Source organism: Cebus imitator, unplaced genomic scaffold, assembly GCF_001604975.1.
Source record: "Cebus imitator isolate Cc_AM_T3 unplaced genomic scaffold, Cebus_imitator-1.0 Scaffold89, whole genome shotgun sequence".
Classification (NCBI taxonomy): domain Eukaryota; kingdom Metazoa; phylum Chordata; class Mammalia; order Primates; family Cebidae; genus Cebus; species Cebus imitator.
In genome coordinates this window covers 152,291-164,874 of record NW_016107404.1, presented here as the reverse complement: position 1 = coordinate 164,874, position 12,584 = coordinate 152,291, and the positions used below count along the sequence as shown (strand labels likewise).

At 53.8% G+C, this 12,584-nt stretch overlaps 1 protein-coding gene across 11 annotated transcripts in view; it reads right to left on the bottom strand.

Annotated features, from left to right (window-relative positions):
* TNS1 (tensin 1) overlaps positions 1-12,584 on the bottom strand; it is a 214,550-nt gene that overhangs the window by 97,914 nt on the left and 104,052 nt on the right. For all 11 annotated transcript variants that reach the window (XM_037740770.1, XM_037740771.1, XM_017534926.2 and 8 more), the window contains 4 exons: positions 11,579-11,620; positions 10,695-10,745; positions 4,840-4,889; positions 1,824-1,995 (listed from right to left, as the gene is read on the bottom strand). In XM_037740770.1, coding sequence (XP_037596698.1) covers positions 1,824-1,995; positions 4,840-4,889; positions 10,695-10,745; positions 11,579-11,620 — 315 coding nt within the window. The remainder of the gene's footprint in view (positions 1-1,823; positions 1,996-4,839; positions 4,890-10,694; positions 10,746-11,578; positions 11,621-12,584) is intronic.

Sequence of the window (12,584 nt, the reverse complement as noted above, 5' to 3'; positions counted from 1 at the left end):
AACCCTGGACTCCTGAAATCAGAAAGGATCTTAGATGGATTTTCACCCACTCTTGCACTCTGTAAAGGAATACACTTTATTATGTTATGACGGCCATCACTCAATGAATGTCCACTACCTGCCAGGACTTTACATCTAACAGCTGGCTTAATTCTCTCAACAACCAAAAGAGGTAGATCTTAGACCCACTTTACAGATGTAGAAGTAGTGAGGCTAAACAGCCAAGATCACGTAGTTAGTAAGAGCAGAGCCAGAATTTGAACCCAGGACTTTCTGATGTTTAAAGCCAGACTCAAGAATGCCCCAGTGCAGCTAACAGATGGATCTCTATAGCGGTTGAATAGTGTCTTCAAAATGTCAGTCATGTCCGCCCAGAACTTCAGAATGCAACCTTATTTGGAAATAGTGCTTTTGCCAACATAAGTAGTTAAGGATCTCAATATGAGATCAGCCTGGATGTAGAGCGGACCCTAAATCCAATCACTGACGTCCTTGTAGGAAGAGAAGACACAGAGGGAGACAATGAAGAAGGCCATGTGGAGATGGAGGTAGAGATTGGAGTGACGGTCTACAAGCCAAGGAATGCCACCAAAAGCTAGAAATAGGCAAGAAGGGATTCTCCCCCATGGGATTCAGAGGGAACATGTCCCCACCAACACTTTGATTTCAGATTTCCAGCCTCCAGAACTGTGATAGAATACATTTCTGTTATTTTGAGACACCAAATTTAAGGTACAGTCATCCCTTGGTGTCTGTGGGGGATTTGGGACCCCTCCACCCCACCATGGATAGTGGATACCCAAATCCATGGATGCTCAGGCCTCTTATATAAAATAGTGTACTATCTGCATGTAACTTATGCATATCCTTCTGTAGACTTTAAATCATCTCTCGGTTACTTGTAATACCTAACACAATATAAACGCTATGCAACTGGTTGTTCCGCTGTACTGTTTTTATTTGTATTGTTTTTTATTGTTATTTACTGTTGGAGTTTCTTCTGAATATTTTCAACCCATGGTAGGTTGAATCCACAGAGGTGAAATGTGGATAGAAAGGGCTGCCTCATTTGTTCCGCTGGTCCCTGGGAAATGAAGACAGCCTCCTGCTTCCCACCTCAAACACCCCAGGGGCAGCCACCTGAAGTTGTACAGATCAGATCCATGGGTCCAGTCCCTAGGCACCTCCCTGTAGAATGGACCTGAGCCCTCCTCTGGGGCCAAGGACGGATCCACCTTTCTACGTTAGTGTAGACCACCGCCAGCACCTCTCTCCTATGTGTCAGGCAACTCCTCTGGGCCAGGCCAAGCCAGGTACCAGCAACCCAGGGTCCTTTAAGATGCATGTTGCCAAGACTCGTCCCTCAGACTTCTCAGAGGTACTGACCCTGTGCCAGCTCTGCCAATTTCGGACCCTGCAACCTTAGGCAAATAGCCCCACCTCTCTGTGCTCCAGCAAGTACCTGCTTGCTAGGGCTGCTGCAAAGGCTCAGTGCGTGGAAAGCGTTGGAACAGGGCCTGGCTAGCAGCAAGCGCTCGATAACCTGAACTCTTCCTGTTACTCTCCTCCTGGCCAGCACACACATGCACACACAGAGTTCCAGATGCTGCATTCCAGCTGCAGCACACTCCTTAGCGTAGAGCTGGGCTGGAGAGCAACTGAAGACTCAGGCACGAGAGCTGCCTGGGAGAAAGGGCAGATAAACAAAGGGAAGACGATGTGCTGGCACAGGGGCTGGTGGCAGGGATACCAGCCACGAAGAGGTGGCGAGTAGAGGGAAGCACAGAGGGTGCTGGACAATGGACGCGAGGCCCCATCCTCACCAGGTAGTTGCCTCCATGTTTGGACTTGAGCATCTGGGCCACCTCGCGGAGGTTGCTCCGGAAGTTCTCCTCATTGGCTGTGCTGGGGAAGGAGACAGCGATAATCCTCTCTGTGACGTACACCAGGTCCAGCTCACAGCTGTCCTCCATGGTCCGGCTCACATTCATGTTTCTAGGGAAACAGCAGGCAGCGGAAGGTCCAGATCAAAATCCAGCCCACAGGGAAGGTCCCAGATAGCTGCACCCCATACACACCCTATGTGACCCCCAAATGCAGCCCAGGGTGCTTAGCTGTTCTTCGACCCAAGGCCAAGACCAGCACTTCTTCTGGCAAGGGCAGTGTGGGCTGCATGGGTGTCCCGGTGAGAACAAGCTGGGTAGGGCTGGCAAAGACCTCAGGTGATTTCAGAACCAAACTGTGATGACACCAATTCTTGGTTCCCATCAGTCCTGTGGGCTTACTGCCTTCAATCTGTAACTCCAGAGCTCAGAGTCAGGGCCCGACTGGCTGAGAAACCCAGGAGCTCTGGCTCCCAACACACTGTGGCTACCTGGCCAGGCAGAAGTCTCCAGAAGAGCCCAGACCACTCTGGAAGAGGAAGGAGAGCCTGCGCTGGGCTCTCTCCAGCCCTGGAAAGGAGCCTTCCACTGCCCGCCCCTTGCTCTTGAGCCACGGAGCTGTAGAGTGGGCGGGAGGCCTCTCAGGGGAAGGGGCAGCTCAGGTGACACGTTCACCTGGGTTCCAGGTAAGCCAGACCACAGCACACATTCCAGCCCTCCCAGAGGCAGGCTGACTCCTGCCCTTTGTTCTTTGGCCTTCTACCCACCTCTGGCAGCTCCCACTGCCTGCCAGAGCTGATTCTTGGCAGCAGCGGCCTCCCTGATTTCTAAGGGCCCAGGAAACAAGAGGGCACTGAGCCCTTGCTGCTGTGGTGGCAGGCAGCCGCCAGCACCACACATTTCCCGGAGAAGTAGGGAGGCCCCCAGGCTGGCCACCCCTCTCCACTGGGCAGTGGGTGAGGAAGGGAAGGGCTCACATCTTTACATCTCTCCCAACTTTTCTTCCAGGGGAAGGGTCCAGGATGCCCACTGGGGAGGCACACCTCTAGCTTCTTAGAAGCACCTCCCCCATCCCTCCAGCTTCTTACCCCATCACCAACCTCCGAATGACTCGCTCCCCTCTATCAAATGCAGGCAGCACTCCCATTTCATTCTGCAAGCTTTTCACCACAGCGGGATAAAGTGGACAGTGGAGGGCAGCAGGAGGAATACCACCAGAGTATTTAAAAGTGATGAGGGGCTGGGCACTGTGGCTCATGCCTCTAATCCCAGCACTTTGGGAGGCTGAGGTGGGTGGATCACCTGGAGGTCAGGAGCTCAAGACCAGCCTGGACAACATGGTGAAACCCTGTCTCTACTAAAAATACAAAAATTAGCCTGGCATGGTGGCATGTGCCTGTAATTCCACCAACCAGGGGGGCTGAGGCAGGAGGATCACTTGAACCTGGGAGGCAGAGGTTGCAGTGAGCTGAGATAGTGCCACTGCACTCCAGCCTGGGCAACAGAGCAAGACTTTGACTCAAAAAAAAAAAAAAAAAAGTGATGAGGGCTCTCTGGTACTGGAGAGAACAAGTCCCCAGATGCCTAGAAGCCATGAAGAATCCAGACTCCACAGGGTTCAATCCCAGCCCAGGTGGGGCGTGGAGATGGGGTAGCCAAGGGCAAGGCATGGCAGGACTTCTCTGGTGGAATATCAGGGACCTGAGTGGAATCAGGAACCAACAGCCAGAGGTAAGGAGAGTTTGACTCTGAGTCCCAACCACTTCCTGTCCCTGTGGAAAGCTTCTCATTGCAGCTGTGGGGGTGAAGTTCCTATTTGAAGCCATCTGCCTACCCAAGGACAGTTCAAGCCATATGCCTACCCAAGGTCGCCATCTTGTCCCAGAAGACAGTAACCAGTCTGGGACAGGAAGCCACATGCACACATACCTGCAAGCAAGTGGGTGTGAGGGCGGGAAGCCTCAGCTAACCTGCAGCACCCCTCCTCCCCCTCCTCCAAAACCCTTCTGTCCTGGCTTCAAGGAGGAAACTAGAATGTCAGAAAAACTCGCAAGCCAAGCTCCTAGGATTTCAGCCTCTCCCTCAGCACAGGACGGGGAGCCAGAGGGGCCGTGCTGGTGAGGGCCAGGACTCAGACATGGACCATCCTGGGTGCTGACCCACCCCTGTCCACAGGCTGGATCCTGGGAAGGACGCAAAGGCAGAACAATGTCACCAACCGGACAGGCTCAGCATCACACTCTGTACCCACCTGCCCAGGTCTAAAAGAACAAGGGGATTCTCTAAGGAGCCACCTCCAGTCTGGACAGCGAGCAGCTGGGCCAGAAACTGCCAGAGGCTTCGATCTATCCCAGGGCTGGCATTTACAATTGTCTCAGGAGCCTCAGTGGGTGAAGGTGAGGCAGAGAGGGAGGGGGCAAAACAAACTCTCTGGGTTGCCAAGACACAAAGTCCACTGTGCAACCCCTTCCCCCGGCCCCTGCCAGCCCAGCCAGATAGGGAACTTTCCTTTCATAAACGACTCTGCCCAGTCAGAACCCCCTGTCTGCAGAGAGGAAGAGATCCAGCACAGGCCTCGATGCCCACCAGCCCTAAACATAAATCCAAGTGCTGCCTCTTGGTGGCTGTGTGACCTTTACCAGTCACCTCATCTCCCTGAAACACAGCATCTATCAAAGGGAATAAAATACATACCTTATGGGGTTGTTGCAAGGACTAGATGAGCTCATGCAGGTAAATAAAGACTCAGCTCAAGGGCTGGCTAAGAGCTCAAAACACAGCTGTTGCCAAGGGCATCTGCAGGTATCCTCTCCTGTGCCTTTCACATTTGCCCACGCTCCCCACCCGTGGCTTTATGGCTGCAGTCTGGGGAACCCAGAGGCAAGACTTGACAGGAGCACCCACAGTGATGCCCCTGCTTGCAACTCCACCCCCTGCCCCTGTGGACCAGGCATACCTGATGGGTTGGAGAAGGGGCTGGATGCTCGGGGTGACCCTGGTGGAGCCCTGGGAAGGAGAGAAGAGAAGCAGCATTATGCAGGGGTGGGCAGGATGGTGGGAGGGGCGCACCAGAGAGCTGTCTACAGGAGCAAACACGATCCTCTTCTCCTTTCTCTGCCAACATTCCGGCCCTGCCGCCTTAACCCTTGCAAAATCACAGGCTGCCGGAAGCCAAAGCCATCAACACTGATTCCACGTGAGGGTGCCTGCCTGTGTGCCAGCCCCAGAGGGACAAAAGGAAGAAATCCCAAATGCTGAGGAGTATACCCCACCAGGCCGGTGCCATCCTCACTGAGAGCACACTCGACAGTTACTGAATCAATGGAAATACATTTCACTCACCAACACAAGAGAAACCCCAAAAAGAGAATACCACCGCCACCATGAAAGAAACAGGAAGGACGAGAGTGATGGTGCCCCTCTGTCCTGCCATCGTCACCCCATACTTCTCTGCTTGAAAGCAGAAACATCGAGTCATTCAATCGAGTTCAGAGACCAGAACAGCCAGGTTGGTCATGCAGGAACCAAGACGAGGTCTAGGGCAGTGAGCCATGCTCCTGAGGACCCGCTGCCCAGTGCCTGTGGGTAGACAGTGGCCATCTCACCCACTCCCATTTTCAGAGCTGTTGAGGGGTACAAATGTAAGCAAATGGACCCAAAACATCCCAGGGAAGCAGGATGGCATGGTGGGTGTGAGAGCCAGGGTGGGAGGCCCACAGACCACAGAATTTGGGTTCCAGCATCTTGCTGGGCAGCCTTGCCAGTTCCTTAACCCCTCTGGGCCTCTTGTAACATCACATGTGAATTGGGATAACCTTCAGGTTGGCAGGGAGGATCCAAAGGAGTGATGCATATAAGGTACTGTGTATCACCTGGCACTCGCCAGGTCACAGCTGTTGTTTTTGCTGTTACTTTTGTATCAAGAAAAATGAAAAGGGTGGTTACAACCAAACATTCATCTCTGTAGAGAATCTACACCCTACATCACCTCTGCCCCCGGCAGCCACCCATCCTTCCAGCCACCTCATAGGACACAGAATTGGGATGCCCAGCTTCCAGGTTCTCAGACCTCCTGAGCCCATCGACGCCTTCCAAACACCCATATGCCTCTCAGAAAATGGTCTTTTCCTGCAGCATCTTCTTGGAGGAGACAGGACCACAATCTTACAAGAAAGGAAGAGACTGAGGCGCAGAATAACTCACCCTCAAGTCCCTGGGAGGTTGATGGGCAGGCAGGATTCACACTTCAACCTGGGGCTTGAGAGTCTCTAAGAAGAGGAGCCTCTGCAGCCCTCTCCTGGCCCTGCAGTCCCCCCCAATAGGGGGACTCCAAGGCCCAGTTCTCAGCTGAGCCCCAAGTTAGAGCAGCTCTGCTAAGAGGAGGGTCCTCCATCCAGCCATCCGAGAGAAGGCTCTGTCCAGAGTCCCCTCTGTCCCATCTGTCCCAGCAGCCTCAGAGTGCTGAGCAGCCCCGCAGCAGTGAAGAAGGGAAGAGCCAAGTGGGGCTATGGGGAGTTTCTTAGTCTCGCAGCTCTTCTGGCCCTAAGGACTCCAGTTTGCATGAGTCAGGCTTGGGGAGGGGTGGGGGGATTAGAGAGGGGTGGAGCTGGGGTGGAGGGAGTCAAGGAGAGATTGTGTTTGGTTTTCAAGACCCAAACCAGGCTGTTCCAAAACTACCCTCCCAGAGGAACACAGAAACCCAACACCTCATCCGTCTCCATCCCACTGGTCACTAATGAGGAGTCCTTGACTCTCCCCAGACCCGAGGCCCTGCTCCAGGCCCCAGGGCCACCCTGCTGTAAATAGCCCCTCGGGTTTCATCTGTTGCTGATCCGTAGCCACTTTTGGAGGAAGCCACCACAGCTGCTTTGAACAACTGGAAGCCACAACGGTAGCCAAGGCGTGAGGTGTGGCCGGGAGCATAGGACCAGACCCAGGGAGCTGGAGAAACACAATGGACCATATTGAGAAGGGCTTGGCAGGGGGAACTGGGGAACCAAGGGAGCTGGGAGCCTGCAAAGGTGCAGGGGTAAGCAGGACAACCAGGGCAGGAGACCTGGCTCCCGTTTCCCCACCGCCCTCTTTCAAACATTACAACACTCCACATTCCTCAGCCTCCCCACCCCAAAAAAGCCAGCGAAGATAAATAAAAACTTGGCCCAAACAGAGTCTGGCCAGGCTGCCTCCAGAGGTGATAAGGCAAAGTCCAAGCCCGCTCTGCTTCACCAGGCGGGTCGGGGAGGGGAGGCATGAGGAGGAAGCCGCCCTGGACAGTGACCCCACTGCAGAGGATGCGGGACGAACAGCTGGGACTGTCATCCCCTGATGAATCACTGGGCTGCCCTCTCACTGATGGGGCTTCCTGTTTTCTGCAAAGTTTGGGGGCACGTGACCATTGCTGGCAGAGACCAGACATGAACGGTAACACGTCTGAGTGTTGGTGCACACCAACAGACAGAACTCAGGGAACAACAAATGGGCGGGGGGTGGGGGCGTGTCAGCAAACACAACCTACTGCTCCAAAAACACAGGTGACCTCACCCAAGGCTAGAGGTGGGTGCCTTTGGAAGCAAGCCTAATCACATAGGCTTTTTACAAGTAGGGTGGGAGCAAGTCAAGGCATCCGGTCATCCCTGGGCCTCCAATCTTCATGCTCATTCTCTCATTCAGCAAACATTCACCAAGTGCCACCAGCTGTGTGCCTGGCCATGTTCTAGACACCAGAGGACGAAGGAAGTAAAGTCCTGACCTCAGAGAGCTTATATTCTATGGACAATGATACTCATCAACAGAGCCAGTGTGAGGAGTAGAGGTTCATTTACCCATCTGTAAAACGGGCACAGCACAGTGCCCACATCATCTTCTGCCTACTCCACAGAGAGCCCCTAGGGAAATGACTACAGGGCCTTACAAACTTTATTTTAAAAAGAAAAATAAGCTCTCTGCCTGCCTGTTATCCTATTCTTTCCTCTCTGGGGATCACAAAGCGCTTTACCCACATGGCTTTGAGCTTATTCCTAGCTCCTCTCAAGACATAGATCTATTATAGAACTTTTCCTCCAACTCTCTAAACACCAAACAGAACTCTCCCCTATCCTCACCTCCAAAACACAGCCCTTCCTTTGCTGAAAGGGCATCATGAAAGGAGATTCCATAGCCTCCCAAAAACAATGTCTTACTGTTCTCACTGTCAGGAAGTTCCTCCTGGTATCTAACCCTCATTCTTCCTGCTGCAGATTCAATCAACTCTTTTGCCTTGGTCCTCAATGCAGGCAAGAGCTGATCACCACTCAGACACTACTGGATGGCTCAAGGTCTATGACCCCAGGTTCTGTGTTCTGCTGCCTTCTTCCCTGCCATTAGGCAAGAAGCAGGAACCCCCAGCCTTGGGTGGGGTTGGTTTGAAGCAATGCCTCTGTGGGAAGAGCCCTGCCTTCCTTTGAGGTTCACAGACCAAACATAACAGCTCAGGACCAAAAGAAAAGCCGTTTCCTGAACCCAGGTCCCCAGAGGGGCACAGTTGGGAGGAGGGTCGGTAAGTGAACACCAGGGGCCTCTTCAGGCAGCCAGAGATTGGTGACCGACCGAAGTCAGAGGCCCAGCCCCATTCCTACATCTCCTCTGGGGGCTGCGGCCAACCCCCCACATAGCACCCCCTTCAGCCACACCCCTTCTCCTCTCCTTCCTGCCCACTAGTCTGGATTTTTCCAAAACAAAGTACGACACAAAGTACGACTGTCCACAAACTCCACTACACACTAGCTCGCCAGGAGGAAAACAGCCATTCCTGCCTGTGAGTCCTGGGCCATGGGCCAGAGACAGCAAGGCAGCTCGACAAACAGGCACATTATTGCAGCAGCAGGCCCAGGCCCTCCTCCCCCGGAGTGGACAGCAGGAGAGTCCCCCGGCTGGGCAGGGGACTGCTTCAATGACCCTGGGGTCAACCCAACCTGAGACAGGTGACAAGAGCCTGAAAAATTAGGTTTTCTCCTCTTTTGCAGTCCACAGGCTATTCTGGAAGCTGCTCATTTGCTTACGTTTCCAAAACTCATCTTGTCCCTCCTCCCATATCCAGATAAGACTGCACCCTTACCCACCCCAACACATAGGCACACACAGACACATTCATCCCAGATCACCAACGCTTTCTTCTAAAAAAATGCAAAAGAGCCTTAGTCACAACTAAACAGCCACCTCTTTCTTCCCTAGGTGCGCAGACCAAGGTCGTGCAAACTCTTGCAATCAAAAGTTCTTCTTGATGTCTGACTTCACTCTCTCTTCCTGTAGCTGTAGTTGACAGGATCCATCTGATGGCCCAGGCTGGGGATGTGGGGACAGCAGCTCAGGATTTGGCTCCTGAGTGTGCCCAGACCATTGGCTAGAAGGCCTGGTTCACACACCATCACCCTGTCCCCTCGCTGAAGGATAGGGCAGCAGTCCCAGGAAGGGATGGAGAGGCGTTCATCAAGTCATGCAGCAATGCCAAGCCTGTTTCCTCACCTATAACGTGGACTCATAGCCTCTGCCATACAGGGGTGTCATGAGGCTCTCAAAACACAGCTCCCGGTCCTTAGTCAAAATAACAGTAATAAGAACGGCTCACATTTATTGAGCACGTATGATGCATTTTGAGTACATCGAGCTAGTACATCCTTGGTAGTAGGTACACACAAAAAAATTAGGTTCCCCCTGCATCTCAGCCCAAGAAACATCACAAACCTGGACAAGGGCCTCTCCCCAGTATGAGTACACCATGCCCAGAGGAAATCACCCATACCTTGAGCAGAGCCTTCCCCACTAATTTGAGAGGCATGCTCCCCGCTCCTCCTGGAGGGGCCCCAGGCAGCCCTAGGGACGCTCCCGCTTTGTAGGGCTGGACGTGCAGGGCTGCCCCAGGGCAATGTGGCAGTGGCAGTGGGCTCACCGCAGGAGTCAGGCTGCCTACATGAGCTGCCCCTCCTGCTCCCCCCGCACTCCCTCCAGGGCCCTCCCCGCCGTGGGTCAGGCAGCTGTCAGATGATAGGGCCTCGTGCCATCAACGTCTACCCCTGTGCCAACCACCAAAACCACTCCCTGTTCCTCTGCAGCCCAGGGTGGGTGAGGATGGAGGGGCCAGCAAGGGGCACTATCAGAGAGGGACAGGGAAGAAAGAAGAAAGCCCCGCTATGCTGGGGGTCTGCCCCTGGGGTGTGGAGACAAGCCCAACCCCAAACGGGACTCAAGGCATGTGCCCTTCTGTGGGGTCCTTCCATTTCAGCCATCTGCCCCTTCTCCTCTCCACAAAATGCGAAACAGGAGCCCAGGGGGACCGAGAGACACATCTCCCAGCCTCCTCCTACTAAACCAGCAGCATCTAAGCTAGGCAGTGGAGCTCACCATCTTCTCAGACTGCTGTCTCCAGGGAAGCAGACTCTACCACCTCCCCAAGGACTAAGACCCCCTAAGAGTCAGGGCTCCTTCTTGGCCTCAGCCCTCAGTCCCCCTGGCTGTGGTTTTGCACATTTCCCCTTGCGTCCATGGCCACTCATCACACGCCAGGCTCCTGTAGCATGCCCTCTCTCCTCCTGCCTGCCCTGAGCACCAAGGCCTGGCGCAGCCATAGAGGAATGAGCTCTGGATCCCGCTTAGACAGAGGCCACAGCCAAGGGTGAGGCCTAGTCCATCAGGAAACAAGCCTTCCCACAATCCCAGCCTCTCCTTCTAGAGAGGGGTACGGGAAGTCCACAAAACAAGGCATTATCCTCCTCCTGCCCCATTCCCCCTGGCCACCAGGGGCCCAGCCCCATCCTTCTTTTCCCCAGCCACACTCACGTTGTCCTCGAGGCTTTTCCGTGTGTTTCCACCCTGGGAGGCACCTCCTCCCTGCAGACAGAGAAAAGGCAGTCAGAGAGGGGAGGCAAGAAAAGTACCCAAAAGGCACCCCAGTCTTCTACCTGCTGGGTATGTCAGGAGTGGCAAATGAGGAGGCTGGCAGGGGGCCTGGGAAAGAACTGTGGTGTTTGTTTCACATTTCTTTGCCCATATCAAGGCCCCTCAGAGCTAGCCAAACCCTCTCATTTACAACTCACAACCACTCCTGTGGGAGATACTATTATTTCCATTTTGCAGACAAGAATACTGAGGCACAGACAGCCCCATGCCTTGCCCACAGTCACATAAGTAGAACCTTGGCGGAGTCAAGGTTTGAACTGAAGTCCTTCATCTCCAAGCCCATGATTTCATGCTGGCCATCGCCATGAGATCTCTCTCAGAAGCTAACCTCAGTTTCCCCACTGCAGAACCAACCTTCTTTCCTCCCTTCACCTTCCACACAGCCTTGAGGAAACTGTCCGTCTCAGCTAGATCCGAAAGCCCTGTTTGGAAAGCTCTGCCTGGCTTTCTCACATTCTGCATATTTCATAAGGAAGCCCACATTTAACCACGGGCTGCTCCCTCTCAGCTCCCACCCCGCCTCTCCCTCTCTGCCTGCCCAGTTCCCTAGCAGCCCATTTCCAAACACACAGGGATCGTCAGATGCCCTGCTCCCAGCGTCAGCAGCCGCCCCACCACTTCCCCCTAAGCTCCCCAAATCTACTCTGGAAGCATTTCCCCAGCCACATCTACCCACTCTCCCCCAAACCCACTCTCCACTTCCGGCCTTCTCACTCCTACCCACGCTACTCCGGCTCCCCCCACTGCCACCTGCCATCACTCACCGTGTCCACTACATTCTTTGGTGCATTCTCAGTGGTGACGGGCTGTGGACAGAAGGACAAACAGCATGAGGCCTCAGGGCAGACATCCCAGGGATGGGCTCTCTCCTCATGGCTGGTGGCCCTGATGGGCAGAATGCCCCCCGAGACAGGGACTGAAGACTCAGGCATAATCTGGCTGGCCGCAAGCACAGGGGGAATGGTTTGGCATTTGGAAAGCCATCCTAATAGTGCTAGAGCCGTCCAGTTCTACAAAGCTTCACCGAAGACCCATGCTCGGTGCCCAGCGCCAGACCTCTGGTTCATACAGTTGCTGACACCCTCAAATTGTGGGGGTCAATGACCTGCAGTGTCTCATTTAGTCTTAAGAATCCAGGGAGGTAGGTACTATTATTACCTTTACCCCCACTCTACAGGTAAGAAAGTTAAATGACTGAGCCAAACTCACCAACTCTAATAGGGATGGTAGGATTTGAACCCCGTCTTGGGGCTCCACATGAAATCCCAGCAGCCTGAAATGTGCAGCCAGCCAGTCTCATTACTTCAGTGAGCTTTCAGACACCCACCATGGGGCCTCACAAACCTCAATTTCCAAGCACCAAGGCTCTCCTCCATCAGCCCCAACCCCTAAACCCTTCTTGCCTATTCCCATATCCAGGTCTTTTCTTGTGGAATGCCTTCCCCTCTTCCTTACATAGAGGGCTCTCTTCCTCCAGGAAGCCCTCCCTGGTCACCTCAGCAAGTGGGGATCTCCTTCCCACCTCTGAACTCCAATCGCCTCCCTGTCTGGTCCTTAGTGTATGAATAATCTCATCACGGAAATATATGACTTGATTGTTTTATTTGTGATTCTTATTCTACCTTCATCCACAATGGATTCAAAGCAACATTTTGACCAATTCATTTGGAAGCTCCCTCCTGCCAGGGCTCATGATGTATGCATAGTGGGCCATAAGTCAACACCTGTTGGCTGATCCCATCCCTTACCCTGGCACCCTCCTTTCTTCAC